Raw genomic sequence first — 22,601 nt, forward strand, 5'->3', positions numbered from 1 at the left:
TTTTTAAACTTTTTTGTTCAAAACCAACACATACACATTAGCCTAGATCTATACAGAGTCAGGATCATCAATATCACTGTCTTCTACCTCCACATCTTGTCTCATTGAAAGGTTTTCAGGGACAATAACATTCATGGATCTGTCATCTCCTAGGATAACAATTCTTTCTTCTGGAATATCTTCTAAAGGACCTTCCTGAGCCTGTTTCACAGTGAACTTTTTTAATAAATAGGAATACATTTCAAAATAACAATAAAAAGTATAGTAATTACATAAACCAGTAATATGGGCATCTATCATCATCAAGCATTATGTACTGTACACAATTGTATATGCTATACTTTTATACAACTGGCAGTGTAGGTTTGTTCACACCAACATCACCACAAACCCACAAACGTGAGTAATGCATTGTGCTACAATGTTATGATGACATAGGAATTTTTCAGCTCCCCTATAATCTTACCAGACCATTGTTGTATATTTGGTAAGTTGTTGACTGAAATAGTTATGTAGCACATGGCTGTATATAGTTTTGACAAACCATAAAGCTCTTCTGAATACGATAATACACATCAAGGAATATATTACTTTAACTTTTTTCTTACAGATACTGTTTTTAAACCACTATGCCATCCTATTCAATTCTGAGCTAGATGCTCTCCAGGCCCCTGACAGCTGTCATCCCTAGACTTCCCTTCACCCTGGGAACCAATCCCTCTGCTTCCCTCCTCCACTGAATTTCATTTCAGTAAGTATCATGTTTTTCTCTTTTTTCAATTACTTGCATATTTTTGGTGATTCACATTCTCCAGTAACTTTTTCAGAAAGGGTATCTGAAAATATCTATATTCCATCCTTAAAAATAATTGGTATTTGGGCTAGGTATAAAATTCTATCTTGGAAATTATTTTCCTTCCAAAAGTTTTAGGAACTTGGTTACTAGTTTTCAGTGTTGCCAATGGGAAGTCCAATGCTATCCTGATTCCTGGTTCTTTGTAGGTAAACTCTACCCCCTTTCCAATTGCTGGACATTTTCAGAATATTCTTTACTCTGATGTTCTGAAATTTCATGACAATTAACCTTTGTGTGGTCTCTTTTAATTATTTATGTTGAGTGCTCAGTGGGCATTTTCACTATTAATGAATTAAACTCATTTGTTCCCTTTTATCTCCATGCTCACTTTCTATCTCCCTGCTATATAAACTATCATTAGAATATATTCAATGTGTATCTTTTATTTGAACATATTTTTACAAACTGTATATTTTGTATAAATGTATTTTTACATAAATATCACATGGATTCCTTCTTGTTTCCACTAGACTCTATGTTCTTAAGGTATTCTTTGACATATACATGGCGTTTGTTGCTCCATGCTACATAGTATGCCATAGCACGCATCCAACATTTTACCTATCTAATCTCCCAGTTATACGAATACCCAGGTTACCTCCAACTTCCCACTGCCATGAAACAATGTTGGAAAGAAAGAACATCCTTGCACATGTCTCAACACTTAATCTGAAAATGTTAATCTTTTGGTTCAGGGACATTTCTTTTATTTTTATCTTTCCATTTCACTGCATTCTTCATGGAACTCCTATTATAATAGGAGTTAAATGTTGGACCAATCCTATTTTTTTTTTTTTTGGTTCTACTTTGTAGGCGATTTCATCAACTTTATATTTCAACCATTTATCTTATTTTATAACATTTTTACATTTCATTTTTCATTAATGTAAATTTACTTTAATTACATTTTACATTAATTTCCAAGAGTTCTTAACCTCTAAATTTTTTTTATAGTAACTCATTATTCTTTAGATGGAATTATTTCTCTTCCATCTATGCTAATACGAAAAATAGTTTTTTAAAGTTGTCTTCTGCTCCCTGCATTGCTCATATTCAATGAAATTCCTTTTTTCTATTTGTTATTTTATTTTTGGCCTTTTGTGTTGGGCATTTTCCCCCAATACTGATGATCCCTACCTGTGTGTTCATATTTAAGAGCAAGGCACAGAAGCTTATTGGAAACTCTGTACACATGTTTGGAGCTCAGGAAACGGTGAGTGTAGTGCGTTGGATAGAGGCTCCCCCCGAGAAAGATATATGCATGTCCTAAGTCCTAGAACCTGTGAATGTGACCTTATTTGGAAAAAAGATCTTTGCAGATGTAATTATAATTAACTTAAGGATCTTCAGACGAAGAGATCATCCTGGATTATCTAGGTGACCCTAAATCCAATAACAAAGGTCCTTATAAGAGCAGGGCAGAGGGAGATCACACAGAAGGAAACAGAAGAGGCAATATGACCATGAAGGCAGAGGCCAGAGTGATGTAGCTATAAGCCAAGGAATGCCTGGTGCCACCAGAAGCTGGAAGAGGAAGGAAATAAATTCTCCCCTAGAGCCCTTGAAGAAGCATGGCCCCAACAGATTTTGGACCTCTGTCCTCCAGAACCGTGACAGAATAGTGTTTCTCTCAGTTTCAAGACACCCAGTTTGTGGTAATTGGGTTGTGGCAGCCATAGAAAATTACTATAGTGAGCCTCACTGAAGGTGAGGAGTGGGAACGTGCTTCTCTGATCTCTCCACAATATCTTCACTCTTTTAAGACAGATTGTGTCCCCACAGAGAAATCCTCTGAACTCCTCCCAGAATGCTGTATTTCCAAGAGTCAAGCAGTAGAAGTGGGCTGGAGTATTGGCATTCGGTTTGTGTACTTTCATTCAACCCTCCTGTTTTTGCTACATTATCAATCCCTCCCTCAGGTTTACCGGATGTTACCATTTCAAGTTTCTCTGATTCAGCCTCTACAGCTGCAGACCCCAACCCCTGGGCCAACTGGTACTTGTCCGTGGCCTGTTAGGAACTGGGCCACACAGCAGGAGGTGAGCAGTAGGTGAAAAAGCTTCATCTGTATTTACAGCCGCTCCCCCTTGCTCATATCACCACATAAGCTCTGCCTCCTGTCAGATCAGCAGCGGCATTAGGCATTAGATTCTCATAGGAGCACGAACCCTACTGTAAACCGTGCATGCAAGAGATCTAGGTTGTACGCTCCTTATGAGAACCTAATGCCCAATGATCTGAGGTGGAGCTGAGGCGGTGACGCTAGCTCTGGGGAGTGGCTGCAAATACAGATTATCATTCACAGAGAGGTCTGACTGCACGATAAATGAAATGTGCTTGTATCATCCTGAAACCATCCCTGCCCACCCAGGTCCACAGAAAAACTGTCTTCCATGAAACCGGTGCCTGGTGCCAAAAAGCCTGAGGATCACTGTTCTACAGAGATTAAGTCTCCTAACTTTTGCTGGGTGGGGGTTGGGTGGAGCAGATACCTGTCAGCATTGCCTGGAGGTTGAGATCCGAGGTAGCAAGAGGGCATCTAATGTTCCTCACAAGGACTTTCAAACAATCCTCTTGATTTTAGCAACATGCATATTCCAGCTCTCAGACCTAACAGGCATCTCTAGTTCTGATACTTTCTAGGGCTCTGTTGGACAATCAGCTTGCTCTTCCCTGGCGTTCTCCACTGCAGCTTTCCTACTGCTGTCAGTCCCCATTCTCTATCTTCAGAAATTTGGTTGGCTTCACTCATCTGTTGTAATCTCTCTTGTCCTCCCTTGTCCTATGACCCTCCTAAAATTTATTTCCTGTGTCAGTGAAGTTTCAAGAAATGACTGACTGGGTTTCATCTGCCACACTCCAACAAAAAACACTACCTGATAAACTTTCATTTGAAGAACTTATGCCACTCTGACAAGAAATTAAGTTTGGTTTTGCTTACAAAAATGTAAAAACATATCTCTGTCTCAGCCATTCTAAAATGTTACATTATAATCTCTTCACACTCCATAACAAGTCCCATTTCTTCATCTTTGCTTACGGTGTCATGTTCCTCTTCCTGAAATGTTCACTCTCATATACTCTGTGTTATCCTATTATATATTTTATGTCCTGAGCAAAATCCTAATCCTTCATGAAACCGTCTCTGATAACCTCAGACTACATAGAGTTGTCCTTTCCACAAAACAAATTATATTAGTCAGTTTAAAAAAAAAATCCTATTTCGTGTTTCAAGTGTTTGTGTTGTCTTTTCAGCAAAACATGTTTCTTAAAGGGAAGAACCATGCCTTTGCGTGCTCCTTGCAATGCTCACCATGGTATTGGACAGTGAATGACTGCAAATTGGTATAAGCTAATTCAAGCCACAAATACAGGACTTGGTGCCCAGTATCCTACAGAATAAGAATCGTTTGAGAGAAAGCCTGTGTCTTGTTCAATTTTATATCCCTAACAACCAGCACAGTGTTTGACATGGAAGGTTTACGGCTGTCGAGTTATCAAACGAAAGGATGGATGGTTACGTGAACTCTCACTCGATAGTGCGTTCAGTGTCGTGCTGACAAAGATTTTTTTAATTCCTAAGAATAATAAAGATGATTAGAAAGACGGTTCACTACTACATTCCCAGCATCTAGAAGAGCATTTGGCACACAGGGGCTGCTCGGTAAATGTCTTCTAAATGAAAGCCAAATGAACGAATCTGCCATGAGTCAGGAGGCATTAGTTTACAGTTAGCAGTCAGCAAAGAAGTTAAGAAGAGAGAGAAACATCTGGCTTACCCGGAAAGCACTCCCAGGACTAGGTTGAGAACAAAGAAGGATCCAATGATGATGAGAGGGATGAAGTACAGCCAATTCCAGGTGGCTCCTAAGGCATCATTGGTCTGAAAGAAAGCAAAATAGTCCCTTAATACTTAAAGCCATCTGCCAGAAGCAAGGCGGTTCCTGGAGCTTTACGCATAGTGTCATATAACAAGCGCCACGTAACACAGCTAAACGTCGCCTCACCCACTCCCACTTTGGTGTCATTGTGGATTAACTCATGATCTCCCAGGTACATAGTGATGGACACTGCATCAGCTTCACTGTAATACCCCGAGTTGGAATATTCTAACACCCTCACTTAACTGATGAGAAAACTAAACACAGAAAGCTCAAATACTTTTCTGAGGTCATGCAAACAATCACTGGTTTTGCAGTGTCTGGTGATGTGGGTTCTAAACCTTTGCATTCTAAACTGGACAAATTCTCAAAAAGACAAAGGCAGGCTGTGGCCATCACTCCATTCCATGGATGGTGGCAAAGGCCTTGACAGAGCTGCTTGGAATAAATGAGGGTCCTCCCCATGCTGCACAGCCCCTACCCTGGGCTCTGGCTTGCTTTCTTCCACCACAGTGCAGTTCTACGGAGCTGGCCCAGGCTGGGCCCCAGAAAGGCGATGGACAAAACAAGGAATAAATCTAGATTTGAAGAGTGATCACTTGCTCTCTCTCTAATGCTAACACACAGTGAACCAAAAAGTGCACGGAAATCCATATATTCTGAATTCTTACACCACAAATTGGATGCAAGTCCCTTGACTAATCAGGGATTGAGGAAGGATTACATCACATGCCTTAGGCAAAAGAAACAACTCTCAGCAGGATGTCTTAGTAGGACCTATAAATAGAGGTTGGGGGCATTTTAAGGCATCTTCTCTAATGCTTGTGCCTTTCCACTAACAGTTGTCAACCTTCACCTGGAGTTTCCCTCCCCACGACAGCACCTCCAGGTCTTTCCGAATAGTCTCCCTGAATCACACGTCACCTATGCAAGGCTCTCAAATCCCCTCACCTCGACACTACCGGCTCACACACAAACTTTAATACCCATTTGAAACTCACAATAGATACTGCATCCCCAATTCCTGGGGGAAACAAGGCCATAAAAGTCAAATGTCATGCTTAAAACTCACGTGCTACATTAGTAAAGTCCTTCACTCAGAATTTCTATGGTCAAGCGTTTCTCAGCCCTGCAACTTGCCTTTCTCTCGTTCACTACTGAACTTTGAAAATGTATTTTGACTGTCTTCATGCTTCCTGCGGACTTCTATGACATTCTATCTTTTTTTCCCTCCCAAATTATCTCATTTTCTCTCTGCCTCCCGTTCAAGTATTTCAGTCCACAGAACACAGCCCCCTAGTGAGCATGGAAGCTATCACCGTAGAGTAGAGTCACTCATTCAGAATAGCTTCTAAGGCAACCTCCTTTCACCAACCCTCTGTCTTTTGTCTTGTCCCTACACTGTTGAGAGAGGGATGATTGCACATGAAGCAAAATAAAAAGTTAAAAACAAACAACAACAAAAAAATCACTTTCTGAACTGGATGACACAAAGGCAGGGCCCTGCCAATTTCAGAGTGTAAGATCTAGCTCTTTGGTCTGATCGGGTCTGGTCAGTTACACGCAAGTAGGGAAGATGTGGGCCAGACCTCAGAGAAAACTCTTCCTGATTATTAGAAGAAAGATGCAGAAGAACTAGATGTCAAGTGTCATGGATGGTTTTAATGGACAAAGGAAGCCATTTTTCTGAGATAGTTGAGACTTGAGCCTCCTCTGGGCTGAAGGATGAATTGAATGATCTTTGTGTTGCTAGTTCTGCCTTTATTTGTGATTATAAATCAAACCTTCTGTAAGACTGGTCAGCTCCAATGGTTCACCAGTGGGGCCTCAGATGAACAGGGTTTGTTCACTCCATGGTTTAGCCAGTGCTCCCTCTTAGTGCTTCCTGGCAGCAAGAACTGAGTTTACACCCAGTACCCAGATTAGGGCTCCGTCACCAATACACATTAGTCAGTATCAGCAATGGCTGTGACGAAATGATGACTGTTAAGGTATTTTGGGTCTCAGAAATAACTGAGCTACAGTCTGAAGATGGCTCAGAGCAATTTCACTTGGGTGACTATTTGCGAGGGATGCTGTAGAGTGAAGAGTATGCTCAAAATCGTGTTCTTCTCATTGCTGGTGATCTGTAAGATGTTAATGTGTTTTGCAGGAAATGGGCTTCTGTAACTAAAGAACCTTGAGAAACAGCAAATTATATTTTCTTCTTAGCCTATGAGAAGCACTGCAAAAAAGGAATGTTATTTACTTTGTTTATTCCAGCATTGCATAAACTTCCTTGATTAAGGAACCCTTTAAAAAGGAAATCTATTAACACATCGAGGAATGCAGCCTGTAAAAAGTAGGGATAAGTGGACTCTCCTCATTGGTCTTGAGTCTGGAATGAGTTTCCCAATTCTGTAAAATGCCAGCAATGAACAGTATTTTTTTATTCAGTGCTTTGTGAGAATGGGTTGGTTTTGGTTTAATCTATATTAAGGCAGGAACATTAACTGCTCACTTCTAAACATGGCACCTCACGAAGGGTCTGGCACACACAGATGTTCAACTAATCAAGACATGGCCACAGTTTTAATAAGATGATTATGTGGTTAAAAATATACCAATACAATTCACTCAGCCTCCTCTCAATCTGTGGCGCTTTCTCTGAATTGCACGAAGGCCAGTGTTGGGGCCTACAGGATGGAAAAACAGGAGGGAGGAGAAAAGAAGGAGAAAAAGAATTGCTGGGAAGACGGGAGCAGTAGCAGCACTGTGCCCCGGGGGTAATTAAAGATGAGTGACAGCTTAAAAGGCTCCTCTGGAGAACACAGCTCTACAGCCCCCTAGATTATTCACAAAGCTCTTAACAGACTCGCCACACCCTCTCCACACCTCGCCCCTCTCCCTCGGTTTCACTCTGCCTGGCCAGGTGGCCTCCTCCACCACTCACATGCTTGTCCACAGGCCAGTGACGCATCCAGCAGGACAAGGGGCACCTCCCTCGGCAGGAAGTGGGCAAGCAGAGGACTTCATGCCTCCCTCCTCATACTCTCCAGACTTGGCCTCGAGTCTGGGATGCGTCTCCCAGAGACTGCCAAAACGGCAATCTTTCTGATGCTGATCAGGGCTTCAATTTCCTTCTGATTTATAACTAAAACGTTAAAATTGTCCAGTGTAGGAGAGATAACTATGAAAGTGTCCTCTGAGATTAAAAAAGGAGCAATTGGCAATTCTGAAGGCAGCAAGTGCCCTGATGCCATGCAAAGAGGAACCAGGAAGAAGTCGCCAGTTCACCGCGGGGCTGTGGCTGTGCTCACCTTCTCAATGGGCACGTGTGTCAGTCTCGTAACGGGAGGGGGAGGAGAGGAGGGCTGCCCGTGTGAGAGGGAGAATCGCTCCCTTTCATTTCCTCTCCACTGTGCCCTGCTACCCCCACTTCTGTGACACGGTCTCGATTCTCACAAGCCACTTTCATGCAGGGTTGGTGCATTTTATCTTCCCAGTGACTCTTCCTTCAGGAACACGGGACAGCCGTGCTAAGTACTCCAAGCGAGATGCTGGGACAACACATTCTGCAGAATTCTGGCCCCAGGACAGTCTCACAGCGGAAACTTCACAGCCCAGACCTCTACAGTGGAGGAGCTAAGGGTAAATGCAGCACCCCTCTCCCCAGTAAAGGATGCTCCCAGAGAGCGAGAGAGTGCCAGCCTCTTCATTCCACACCCACCATGGAACACCTGCCATGTGCCAGGCACCACAGAAGAGTGCTTTCTCTTAGGGTCATTGTCCTCATATTTAAGGAGCAGATGCACCTCCCATCCCCAGACACCTTCCTAGCCCAGCCCTTCCCCTAGGCTGCCACGCCGCCGGCTGCTCTCCATCTCTCTCACCTGCCGATCCCGAGTGACACACACGCACACGTGCACCCGACAGGGTGATGACAGAGAAAGCAGTCCGGGGGTGGCGGCCCACCTGCGCAGGAGTGCTCAGCGGGTACCAGCCCTGACATCGTGGGAATGTGTTCCTTTGGGATCCTGCCCGAGCAGGGGCGGTGAGCTCACCCACTCCCTGCGTAAACAGCACACATGACAATTATCACATTAATCTCTGGGGGCCTGGGAGGGATGCTAGAAGGTGGGGTGGGAGGAGCAGGATTGGCGAGGAAGGTGGGAATGAAGAGAACAAGAGGAAGGTGACCCTACAGGCCTGACCTGAGGCTGTGCAGGTAGGGCCTGGCCCCCACCCTTGAAAACGGGTCTCTAACAGGGTTCCACAGGGCTCCATGGAAAACACGCTGCAGGGCCTCATACGCGCGTCCCTTCCAGAGCAGCTCCAGCTGGGAGACTGAACTGCCCGTCACTGAGTGGGAAGGCTGAGTGCGCTGGGACCCGGGAGGAGGAGGATACTGATTCTACGGTCCTTCCAGAAACCAAGGGTCTCTGGGGCACACCTGCTTCACAGGCTGGAGGTGGAAGCTGTTGGCAAGATCTGGGCTGGGCTACAGCAAGGCTCCTCACTGGGGCGCTCCTGGCATGTGGGGCCGGGCAATCCTCTGTTGTGGGGGCTGTCCTCTTGCTGGGCGTCGGCAGCGTCCCTGGCCTCTCCCCACTAGATCCCCCGAGTTGTGACAACCAAGAACGTCTCCAGAATTGCCAAGTGTCCAGGGCAGCAAAATGACTTCGGGCTGAGAATCACCGGACTCAAAGCTCCATCTAGGAGAGATCTTTGGCTTCATGAGTGATTAACTGAGCTCAGGTCAGGAGATGGTTGGAGCAGCCAGCCTAGGCTACCAAAAAGGCCAGCCATTTCCTCCCCGCTGGCACGGGTTGGCAGTGATTGTCACTGAGGATGCTGCAGTGCCTTAGTCCAGATCCTAAAAGGCCCCGAGAAGTAACTTACCATTTGGACACAGTAACACATCACCTATCCTTTCCCTTCTCTTGCCCAGGGGAAAAGGCAGCAGAAGCAGTCTGGCAAAGAGAAGTAGCAGAGAAAGGCAGCACTCCGCTCCGCCACCCCACCTACCAGCAGCCGCACGACGCTTGTGAGACCGGGGTCAGAAGCCCAGGCCAGGAAGCTGCATGGACAGACACGGCCCCCACCCTGGACGCGTGTGGCTGTCACCACCGGCACCGGGCAGACGGGTATCGATGCGTTAGTGGAAATCCACCCACACGCCCGGAAGACAACTCAAGAGTAAACAGTAGGTGCCACATGGGCTGTCATGGCTGGGTCCGTGCAAGGGAGCACCTCAAAACCAGCACGGCTCAGGGCCCTGCTGTGCTTAAAATCTTTTTGGTTACCCTGGATCTGGTTTGCTGTCTAAAAAAATAAATAATAAAATCTTTTTGGTTGAATCTTAATAATTCCAATATCGACACCATGTGATCTTTATCCTGTCCCCTCCCTTTCTGAACTCTGACCCCAGAAGCCCAACAGGCAGATGACAGATCCTTTAAAGAAGGTCACCTTCTAACGGCTGGAGCTGGATTTGGGTAACAGGGTTCCATATTCTATTCTCTCTACTTCTGTGTATGCTTGAAAATTTCTATAATAAAAGGTTTTAAAGTTTTTCCAAAATAAAATTAGTTTATTTAAATAGGTCTGGGCCATGGGTGAATTTTAAGACAAACTCTTTCATAGTCAAAACAGTGAAAAATTGTGATGATTATGGGAGAAGAGGGGTAGAAATGATTTTTAACAACTCTTTTTATACTTTTCTGTACTTTGCAACTTTCCTGCAGTCATTAAGTGTTGTTTTACGGTTAGAAAACAACAAAGATCGTTAGAAAAAATGAAAAAGAAGGTCCCCTGCCCCCGCAGCCCAGGGTGCTAGAGAGGCAGATGTCCCTGGGGCCACTGGGAGACCGGGGCTGAGGCAGCTGGCCCCATGCTGAGCTTCCCAGGCTGGGGGGCTGTTTCGCTGGGGTGGGGGGAGGCAAGTACGTTGCTTCTCCGTTCAGTGTGTTGTTCTGGAACCACTCACCCACCCCCACCACCACGTGCAGATTTGCCCAAGTAGGTGAAATCAAGAAGGAATTAAAGAAAATGCACCCTGTGTGGATCAGCTAAAGCACATCACCCCTTCACTTCCGCTATGGGTAACTTGATGCCCTCTCTAAAGAGGGACAAGCACCGGAAATGGCCCTGAAAATAAGAGGCGAGGAGCATCTCTGAAGGGGTGCAAGAAGCTTCATTTATTCTCTCCTGCTGTGGCCCCTGAACTCCAGGCCATGGCCTGGGAATGGGCAGTGTATCACCACCTGAGCTCTGCACCCCACCCCACCCCTGTCCACGTAAAAACTGTCTTCCATGAAATTGGTCCCTGGTGCCAAAAAGGATGGGGACCACTGCGTTTGGTGCAGGGTCCACCTTATTCCAGAAAGGACATGCTAGACAGTATCAGGGTAAGTGGTCTTCAACCACCCCCTGCCTGGTTCCCCACCATGCCTCGTGGTTGTCAGGGATCGGTCCTTCTGGTCGCCATCATATGCCGCTTTTCCAGTGGTCCCCTCTCCACACCCACTAAATAACCACTATTCTCCACTCAGTCTAGTATGAGTGCTCTCACTTTCATCATCTTACAGGCTCTGGAAGCAATCATAGCATCTTGCACAAAGCCCTCATTTTACAGATGAAGAACCAAGGTTTAAAAGCTAAGAGACTGCCAAAAGGTACTCCAGCAGTTGGTTATAGAGCTAGAATGAAGGACTCCTGACCTCCAGTGCACTCCTCACAGCCTGTCTGTTCCAGCTACTCTATAGCACTTAACTACATACCGCCCTGTTCCCACTAATGACTTTGTATGGAGTCAGCCCAGCCTCATGATCTTGATTGGAAGGTACCTGAGGCAGAAAACAACGATTGTCTCTCACTCCCTCTGAAGGTTAAGATCACTGCAGTCAAGACCTAAGAACTCTGCCATTTAATGAAGGAGAAAACCTGATAACGTCATGCAAGGTTTCCCGGGGCTGTAGCATCACCTGGACTCGACATGGGAGGAGAATTCAGCTTGGCCAAGCAACAGAGGAAGACATTCTGAGGAGAGAGAAAGAGGTGGAAAGATAAGGCCGCAAAGTGTTGCTGTTGGTGGCAGCAAGGAGGGGAACATCGGGTCACGGAGGACCCTGAATGGTGGCCTCCACTGTGTGGATGTGCTCACTCCCCAGGAGCTCTTCCTTCTTTCGTCTCTCTCCTGTCCCCTCGCTCCACCAAACCACAAGTCCTCTCCTACTTGATAACACCGCTCTGCCTCTACAAGCCTCTCCCTAAGCGCACTCTACTCCTCTCCGGAATCCCCCAGCAATGAGGCACGCCCCACAGCAGCACACATACTCATTCAACACTTCTGAGTGTGTGCTCTGCACAAGATGAATGGGAAAGGAAGGAGTTCTGGAGGGCTTTGGTATCCATAAGAAGGCTAAGGCATGAGTACAAATGCCTAGAATAGAAAACAGAACATTACGTGCTGCACTGGGCATTTATTTGCACTTACTTACAGACCTTCTTTAGATGTGTTCTATCACTTTTACTTATCGGTCCTCCCTTCTCATTAGCGCTGAATGTTCTCAAAGACACAACTGCATCTTTTATTTCTGTGTTCATTCGACCAATGCCTAGCGTATTACTCTATAAACAGAAGATTCCCAATGATGTTGTTGACTAACAGGAGATTATAACCTGCTGGCATTCTTGTACTTCACAAGCCTATATGAGTTTCCTTCTCTGGAAATAAATATGTCACCCGTAAAATGTCATCTCTGTTAACATACGGCAAGTACACTTTAGTTAACTCAAATATTGAGCACAGCATACAGGAACAGACACTCAAGAAAAAAAGCTTCAGATAATCATTTTTCTTGGCTTTCATTCCTTCCTCAATGGATTCTGAGCAGAAGGTGAATTCATTTATCATTGAACATTTCTGTTTTAATTAATGACTGTGTATCAAACACTACATAAGCCTGGTTAGCCCAGTTGGTTTCCTGAAGAATGCCCCAGGAAAATTAGTTTCATTTATTTTGTGGCCACAGGAAACACTCTTACTCCTTAATAAGAACAGCTTGAAAGCAAGGAACCGTGGCTTGTAAGTCTTTGTATCTCCCAAACCCAAGACAGCATCCCTGGAAAACATGCTCAATCAATCTGCCTGGGTGTTGACATGGTGCTAATGAAATCCCCGGTCCTGTGTGCCTGTTTATCCCCCCGGGCCTGAGAGTATGTGCGAGGCTCTCCAAGATGGCCCTACTGGCGCAGCTTCTCCCAGCACACTGGGCAACAGGTGTGCACAAAATACCACTCCCTTCACCTCTCATGGCCACTGGCAGACTTGGGGGCAGTCAGAGTCCCCAGGCTGGTCAACTCCACTCGAGACTGGCTTCATCTTCTTACCCCCATGCCATATAAAATTGTTATTTATAGGAATCACGGTGCCAGACGACCATCTGTCAGGAACACTGAGGGGGAATTCCTCCCTGGAGTAGGCGCCCACATCAGACAACACACGCGGGGCCCCTTCCCACTCAGACTCCACTTTCAACACTTTGCTTCTCTCTCTCGTGGATTCCAGCCCGCAGGTTCCAGTTCTACCACTGCCCGACTCCCTTCTCTTTCCTCACCTCTTTATTTTGCTGTCTCATTCACTCTGCTGCTGCCCCCCTGGGAATCCACCTTGGTTCTCTTTGCCCTAAAATACACAAAGCTCATTCCAACTGAGCCTACCCATTGGTTTGGGGCACGACGAGGTTGAGACAGAACACAGATAATGAGATAATCATGTCGTTTCCCCAATCTGGGAAATGTTAGAAAGAATCCCTTTCTACATTGACTGGTCTTTGCACAATTTTCTTTGCTGCGCACTAAGGCAGAACGTACTAAGGTCAATGAAGACACCTGAGCAATAAGAGAACGCACATAAGCTGTTGGAGGGCACAGCCAACCTGAACCCAGGCAGAACTCTCTGGAAGTACTAAGACAACTTGATTAAAACATCTTCATCTCAACATTTGCCTCCCACTTAGACACTAAGGGTCCATGGAGAGAAAAATAACCATGGCTTCTACTTGCTAAGCATCTATTCAAGGCCGGAGAGTGAACAAAGTGCATAGCACACATTAACTCTAATCTTCACAACCACATGCGAGAGAGGTGCTGTTGCGATTTTTCATACTAAAAAGCAACAAACAACAATATAACCCAGGTTCAGAAAGGCTGGGGGAATTGCCCGAGGTCCCGCAATTAGTGTATCACAGAGTCAGAATCCACACCCGGGTTGGACCTTTTCTCAAGATACTACATTGTGTTGCCTGGGGTGAGGGGTGGAGGGAATAGAAATAACAATGTTGTTTTAACTTGAAACGTATTTGAGAACAGAGCTGTAGATTCTGGTATATTTACAACAGCAATGCCAGCAGATAAAATAATCTAATTTCATATTGTGATCCTATCCCAATGTTGCATTGTTTCAACTTCTTTGATGTCTATATCCCAACTTAGCCATTTCTTCTCTGTCCTAGCAGTCTGATAAGGGTTGGTAGACTGTCCCAGCAAGTTTCTGGCTAGTTTTATGACAGTCATTCTGCTGCCAGGGAGATCCTGTAAAGTGGGACAAGTGACTCCCAGCCACAGCTGGTTTCATTCTTCAGAGCCTGGAAGAGGAGTCATTCCTAACCAACACACCTTGTCCTGTCTCTCCCCTGCTTAATATCCTGCAATGGCTGCCCCTGCAAATTCCCTCCCATGCCTGACCCAGCCTGTTTCTTTAGCTCTCCTCTCCAGCCCCTGCCACCTGTACACCAAGTCACATGGCCACACCAGCTTCTCGCCATTCTGTGCCACGTTCTTTCCTGTACCTATGCTTTTGCTCACATTGTCCCCACTGTCTAGAATGCCTTCCCCACCTTGTCCTCCTGAAAAGCCTCCACTCAAACCCTGACTCAACATTACCGTTCCTAAAAATCTCCCCAGAGTCAGTCACTCTTGCTGCCTGCGCTGAATTCCACCATGCCATGCCACTTAGCTGCGCACGGTAATCACCGTGGGCTGGCATGTTGGGCTCTTCCACAGATTGGACCCCCCTGGAAACAAGGAGCAGGTTTGATTTGTCTTTGTATCTGCCCCAGAACCCAACTTAACTCTCAGTAGGTGCTCAGCAAGTGTTTGTTGAATGAATAAATAAATGAATACATTAATAAGCTGAATGTACGGCTCTGATTAAATGTGAGGCAAGCAGAAGGGAGAAGAAAAAGGTGATTAGAGAGAGATTTCCCAAAGAGTTAATTAAATGGGTAGGGGTTTTATTTTTTCATCACTAACAGGGCAGAGTTAGAAGATGATTAGAGGGAGTTTATCAGGGATTATCACTTAATTAGCCCTTCCCCCCACCTTGTCACAAAGAACTTCTCCTAATCCTCTCTAGAAAAAGAAAGGCTCTATCACTCTCATCTCTGATGAGCTCAGGAAAAGATGAGAAGACAACTGGTGGACTCTGCCTTCTCATCTAGCTACAGTCTCGGCTGTGAAACTGGGTCGGGGAAGCAGAAAAAACAGACTTAACTCAACATGAATGTGGACCACGGTTCCTGTAGAGTCCCCGAGGTTAAGGGAACTCTCCCTGATTTCGGAATAACGAGGGGAAACCACATCTCTCAGGGATGGGGGCGTATGAAAGAGGGGAGAGAGCGGCCTCTCTGGAGAAGCATCAGAACATCAGAGCATAGGCCAGACAGGCACTGCCAGACACGCCCAGTTAATGCTGACAGCACCATCTCTATGGCCTTGGGGCCTGAAGGCGGCCCTGGTTCTCCAGATGTGAGGGTGAGCATGGCTAAGCTTGAAAAGCTCACATCCCAGTCTGAGGGCTCTGCCCTCTTCAGCCAGAGGCCCTTAAACCTAATCTTGACAATTCCCCTTGCTCCCTCAAAAAAAAAAAAAAAAAAAAATTCACTGTCAAAATCCTGGCCAACCTTCAAGGCCTTTCTTATGTCCTGCCTGAACCCTGATTGCGCAGTGAGGGCTGCTTCCTCGGACTGGGGCTCGCTAATCCCCACATTTGGGCTAGGCCCCCACCCATCCTTTTGGCTAAATCCTGGAGATTTCTTTAGTCTGGAGGGTATAAATTTCTCTAGGCCAATTCTGTGATATTCAGCAGCAGCTCAAAATATATTAGCAATAAAAGTCAGCATTTTGGGGAGTAATTAGTACATATGTTTTGCTTGCACTAGCACATTTAGTCTTCTGAACAATCTCTTAAAGTAGAAACAGTACTGTGACCTTTTTCTCTGATGACGAAACTGAGGCACAGAGTGGCTGAGTAACTCCCCTGAGGTTGCACAGCTAGTGACAGGTCAGGACTACAACCCTGGCAGCCGGACTCCAGCACTCTCACCCAATACACCCTGTACTTGGTAAAGCACCTGAAACATTAAAATCTGATGTTTGTGGAGGATTTACTATTATTATTTAAATAGGTTAGGCTCAGTTCCCCTTAGTCAACCTCTGCAAAAGAAAGAAAAATGAATAAGTCATCATTATTTATATTCATCTCATCTAAATATTTTACTTACCATGAGCAAGGAGACCGTTGCCTATTTTTAAACTTTTATTATTTGCAGGTTATTAAAATATTTATTACACCATGTAATAATCAGTTATTATCTGTCTCCTGTACAAATCTATTAACTCAGAAGACAAGGTTTTACGTTTCCCTGGATAGCAAGTACCTAGCACAGAGTTTGTGCTCAATACACGTCTGTTGTATGTATGGATGGATGTGCTCATCAAATAATTTAGAACCAAAATGCAAAGGAATATTCCAGCCACAACTCAAACTGGGTACACGCAGCCTCGAGCAGTGGTTCTCAGGGGGTGGCCCCTGGACCCACAGCATCAGCATCGTTTGGGAACTTTCTGGAAATGCACATTCTTGGTCCCAATGCAGATTCCAGATCAGAACTCTAGGTGAAGCTCAGCACTCTATGTTTTAACAAGCTCTTTAGGTGATGCCTGCAAAAATTTGGGAACTACTAGTCTAGGGAAAAAAAGAAAGAAAGAAAATAAGTCAGCCATGGCCTTAGTTGCTATGCTGGTGTATCCAGGAGTGGAAAAAAAAAAAAAAAAAGGGAGAGAGAGATCTGAGGAAGGAGAAAGCTTGAAGTTGAGTGGGGAGGAGGAAGAATGACAGAAGGCTGCGGGGAGAGATGGGAAGGGAGGGGAAGAGGAGTGGGTGAGGAGGAGATTGATTCACCTCGCAATTGCCTGCAAATGAAATGGGCTCATGATCTCAACTGGGCGCTGCCATAGCAACAGGTACAGCCCCTCCGCCCCCCTTCTCCAGGATGACCGGGCATCAGACACACCTACATCACGTCCCGAACCCTGCAGAAGGACTGACGTTTCAGTGAGTTGGAAAAACAGGGAGGAAAGCGTAAGGGAGAATCTCCCCACACGGGCTCTGTCCCCTGGGCTGGTTCCTGGAAAGGCTGCCTCACGGTGCAAAGGGAGGAGAGAGCTGTTCAGTTTCGACAGGCGGTGGAGATACCTGGCTGGAAGCCCGCGTGGAGGGGTTGGGCCTGTCCTCTGCATCCCGGGTCACACCCTAACGCAGTCTGGCCAGGATGGCGTGGCTGCCTGGTGGGCCTTACGGAGGGAAGGAATGGCCGGCTTAGGCGGAAAGGGAGAGACCCATGCCAGCAGCAGAGGAAGGCACAATGAGCAAGGTTCAGAGGTCAGGGAAGGGTTACTCTGGAAGCCAGATGAAGGGCCCTACATGAGCAGACCTCACATAAAAATTCGAGCTCAAAGACTCTGCTGGGGGAACAGAGGCTCCCCACTTGCTGGATAATGAGGAGCAAGAGGCTCGCAGTGTTGTCACTGCCCTTTGCTGGGGACAGCTGGAGCTTCCAGGGCACCCGCGAGGCCAGTGCACATCTAATTGGCCTCCCGAATAAAGACAAGATGGGGTTGCAAGAAGGAGACACTGAGATGAGCAAAACGCACAATGCTCCATACGTTTGATAGAAATAACTTTGTAAAAGCAAAGCGACTTTACAGCCAATTAGACATTAAAAGTAAGATATAATTGCTGTTGCTATGTTTGTTTCCAAGAAGAACTGTGTTATGATTAGACTAACAGGCTAGCGTTAGAATTCTGAGCAAACTGCACGGAGGCTTAGTCTCGCTCTCTCGCTTCTTGAAAGAGGGAAGCAAATGAGGAAAAACTGAATCAAACCCTGGCTATGTTTGGCGGATCTGCCCTCAGAAATCTTTATGTAGGCTTGAACCCTTTTTTAGGGGGTGGGGAGAATATGCTGAGCGATTCCTCATACCTGAGAAATTTAATCCTCATAATGATCCAATGAAGTCCTCACTATTACTCCCATTTTATAGATGAGGAAAACTGAGCTCAGAGACATTGAGTAGCACATAAGTAGTAAAATAAGAGCTAGGATTCAAACCTACCTAGCCTATTCTGCCTGACTTGGTCAAGACTATGCTCACTGACGACCCACAACAAGTGATACGATTCTGTCCCCAATAATGGAATGGGGAGAGCATTGGTGGACCATAAATGACCCAAGGGCTGTGATGCCTTCTCCAGCCACAACTGGTGTCTCCCATTGGACAGGTTATCTCTGTGGGACACTGTAGTCTAATGGGGAAACCCTGGCCTCACCTCTTTCTTCTCTGCGACACTGGGCAAATCACTTAACCTCTCTGTGCTTGCTTCTCAACTCACAGGATGGGAATGATGATCCCTACCATGGAACGGCACTACGAAGACCAGGTGAGAAGTACAGTCTGATGGTTAGCTGCCCCAACCCTCAGCCTGCCATGTATTAGTAATTTTAGGTAAATCACTTCTCTAGCCCTTAGTTGCCTCAGCTCGAAAATGTATGGATTGGAAACAGTGCAGCTAGAACACTCAGCTCAAGGCGCGGCAAGCAGAAGCATCCAATAAGCGTTAGCCATGGTGATAAGAGTGAGTCCAAGTGCCCGGAGCAGACACTGTGCTTCTCTACCCAGGTCCCCTCTTTGGGGCAGACGCTTGCATTCCCCAGCTGCTGCAAACATGTGCCACTCACGGCCGCACCCCTTCCTCAGAACTGCCCTGGCCTCTATTTGAGACACCTCTGAAGGGGCACCCAGCTCTGGTGGTGCGAGGCGGCTTCTCCTCTGTGCAACGGTGGCCCTTTCCCACCCTCCGGAGTATTTCCCATCCTGCAAAGCACACCTCCACGAATGTTCTGCCTCCAGTTCTCCTGTGCAGAGCTGACTTCCAAGGAAACCAATCTCAGACTGTGCCTATCTCTTAGAGGGCATTCAATAAAGAGTAATTGTTAACAGTAATAATAGTCTTCAAACTCAAAAGACTATGATATTGTATATGCGATGCCTGGTAGCTTTATAAAAATGTTGGCTGGACTATACATTCTTTGAGGAAGTGGATTATGCCTTAAATGTCTTTATGTTTCCTCCAAGCACCCTGTAGATAGCAGATGCTCTAGAAAGAAATGTCTTTGTCTTACATAGGCTATATTTTCATTCAGCCCAGGATCGAATCAATCTACATGGGTCCAGGGGGTACAGATTTCATTTCCACGTTGACACACATGGCTAATAACTGGAGCACACAGAGGCTCAGCAATAAGGAACTTTATAAATGAAATCCCTCTGACAGAGTAACTTTGTACAAATGGGCCACTCAAATCACACCCGGAAGTAGGTTATATATGGGTTATTGTTAATAATTCTTTTAATATTAAACAAAGCTTCCATCTGTAAAGACAGGTGTTGCTGACCTGATCTCCAGCATCCCGTGAAAGGCAAGACCCTCGGGGGACAGTCAATCCCCGCAGAGCCTCCTTCCACGTGCCCCCACCCAGGTGACACAGAAAGCCAGTGGCCGCTGTTGGAATAGAAGCTGGCTCCCTTATTCCCAAACCTGTATTCTTGGGTTACTCAATACCCTCCTGTAATGGCTCCTCTGGAAATGCACAAACACTGCTCTCCAGTGTGAAGAAACAGCTTAGCTCCCTGCTCCTGCTGTCCTCAGTGCTCTCTCTGTATAGGCTACAGGGCCGAGAGAAGTCGGGAACAGATGTCTCATGCGAAGAATGGGTAGCTGCCTGTACTGCACCGGCCTATTCAGTTCAAGGTGAATCTGCTTCAGTCTAAGTCCTCAGGGCCACGCTGGGATGAACAGATCTGTTGCTGTTACACTGGTCTCCTGAGCTTAATGCACTGACTGAAATCCCCCCAAAATCTGTGTTCTAGGGGGGTCTTGAGCTCCTCTGGAAACCTGAGGTAAACCTGGTCTCCTTGGGCTTGGGGAGCCCTAGGACAGGCTACGTGGATCAGGTATCTCCCAGAGGGCCCAGCCAGATTTATCAGTCTGAAAAAAGCAGTCAAACCAAGGGTTCCTCAGCTCTCTACTTTCAGCTTGCAATGAGAGGGAATAAAATGGGCATTTTAATAGGTGAGTTTTCAGTCTGGGTCCCTGGAAACCGAGGCCCCATCTCCTCCTGCTCCTCTTCCCTCAAGTGCTCCAGGGTTTACTTCATACTGAGGAGCATCCTCCCACTAAGGGCCAGGGCCAGGGCCCAGTCTAGCCCCACTGACCAGCTGCACTGCAACAGCACCCCTCCATCTGGGAGTGCAATGCCAGGCACTCCCCTGGAGACCCGAACACACTCCAGGACCTACCTACTGCCTGAGCACCACCTCTGCCCAGAGCCCTCTCCCACGGAAGCAAATGTTAGAGGACACCCACTCAGGCAGCTTAAGATCCAGCCAGGGAGACTGGAAACTGCAGGGATTCAAGGCTTAGCAAATGATATATAGACAGACAGACAGACAGACAGACACACACACACACACACACACACAGACCTTCAGAGAAGGGAATAGGGTCTCAGGGCTTGAGTGGCCCTACAAGATTTTCTCAAAAGAAGTCACCCTGGTACCTGAAACATTAGAGCTCTTCCCAGAGTAAGACCATTCTCAGCCAGAGGTCCCCAACGACAGCACACAGCCAGGGCTGCAGGGCTACCTATAATCACCTAATTAACTGAAGATCACGTCCCTGGCTGGAAGCTCTGCCACCCTGGACACCAGCTTGAGAAAGCTCCCCTGCTATGCAGCTGTGCAGCGTCAGACCAGGCTGGTTTGTTCTTGGAGAGTAGGCCTTCAAAGAGCCCTGACCGGCTTAGCGTGACAAACCAGGGCTCCTGGCACCCAGGCCCTCCAGCTGCAGAAGAATAATTCCAGAAGGTGCTGAGCCCACCTGGACTGGGAGGAATTAGGTTAGGGTCAGAAAAAATAACAGTGGGGAGGAAAGCAGGGCTCAAAGCCATCACACGTGGAGAGCCTGGTACATAGTAAGGCAGTTGATAAATGTTTCCTTTTTAAATAAGAACCAAGAAATGAATGAATGAATATTAGGTCTGGGGGTGGGGGGTTAATTACACTGTTTTGTCCTATGCATGACCTGGCATCATGGAGTTGTTTTCTAGCAGTTTGAACAACATTGTGGCCAGACAGTAGCAGAAAAAGTGTTAGGCACTTGATTTTATTTGTTAAATTTTAAATTACAAAAGTAATATGTATCCGGAATAAGTAACCAAACAATACAAAGAGGTACAAAGTAAAAGTTTCATTTTCTCTCACCCTTCCTCCATTCCCAGCCGGCTGTGATAAGGTTTAAGGCTTCATGTGTACACTTCCCGCCTATCTCCACACATATTCAAATTACACAAACTTACAGACAGCATTTTGCTATCTGTTTATTTTTAAAAATGGGACCGTACTATACGCATTACTCGGTAATTTGCTTTTCTTATTTAAAAACACATTATGAATGTGCCTCTGGAACACATAGATCTAATTCATTAAAATAAACACACAAACACACAGAAACCACAGCTAGAGAACCATGCTGGGTCCCTGGAAACCGGGGACCTATCTCCTCCTGCTCCTCTTCCCTCAAGTTTACTTCACATTGAGGAGCATCCTCCCACCGAGGGCCCAGTGATCTCCCTACCAGTGTTGGCGAATCTGATGGATAAAAAATGGGTCCCATTTACTGCTTTAATTTGCATTTTTAGCATCATTTCAGGTGTTTATTAGCCATATGTATTTCCTTTTCTTTGATTTGCTTACTCACACCCTTTGACCACGTGGTTGTCTTTTTCTTATAAATTTATAGAGGCTTTTTGTACATTACTTATATTAAAACTTTGTTTCATATGTTATTTTTCTCAGTCTACCAATTATCTTTTGATATTACTTGTGGTATCCTTTACCATATAAAAATTTGTAATTTTTAGATAATCATTCTTAATGTTGCTGAGTCAAATGTTAGAGTTCCCACTAGAAATGAAAATGTTGCTTTCATACATGCCAACAATAGTCAAGCTGAGAACCAAATCAAAGACTCAATACCTTTCACAATAGCAATGAAGAAAATAAAATACCTAGAAATATACATAACTAAGGAGGTGAAAGATCTCTACAGGGAGAACTATGAAACACTGAAGAAGGAAATAGCAGAGGACATAAACAAATGGCAAACTATACCATGCTCATGTATCAGCAGAATCTACATTGTTAAAATGCCAATATTACCCAAAGTTACCTACAAATTAAATGAAATTCCTATTAAAATACCAATATCATTTTTAGTAGATCTAGAAAAAATAATTCTATGCTTCATATGGAACCAGAGAAGACCCTGTATAGCCAAAGCAACCTTAATCAAAAAGAACAAATTGGGAGGCATCAATTTACCAGACTTCAAGCTATACTACAAGGCTATAGTAACCAAAACATCATGGTACTGGCACAAGAACAAAGACATAGACCAATGGAACAGAACTGGGAACCCA

The 22,601-nt window shown here is 45.6% G+C and overlaps 1 protein-coding gene across 1 annotated transcript in view; it reads right to left on the reverse strand.

The window, feature by feature from the left end:
- CACNA1E (calcium channel, voltage-dependent, R type, alpha 1E subunit) overlaps positions 1-22,601 on the reverse strand; it is a 421,935-nt gene that overhangs the window by 187,249 nt on the left and 212,085 nt on the right. Inside the window, exon 8 of the mRNA XM_012639976.1 lies at positions 4,636-4,739. Coding sequence (XP_012495430.1) covers positions 4,636-4,739 — 104 coding nt within the window. The remainder of the gene's footprint in view (positions 1-4,635; positions 4,740-22,601) is intronic.

The sequence above is a fragment of the Propithecus coquereli genome, unplaced genomic scaffold (assembly GCF_000956105.1).
Source record: "Propithecus coquereli isolate 6110/MARCELLA unplaced genomic scaffold, Pcoq_1.0 Scaffold146, whole genome shotgun sequence".
NCBI classification, from domain to species: Eukaryota; Metazoa; Chordata; class Mammalia; order Primates; family Indriidae; genus Propithecus; species Propithecus coquereli.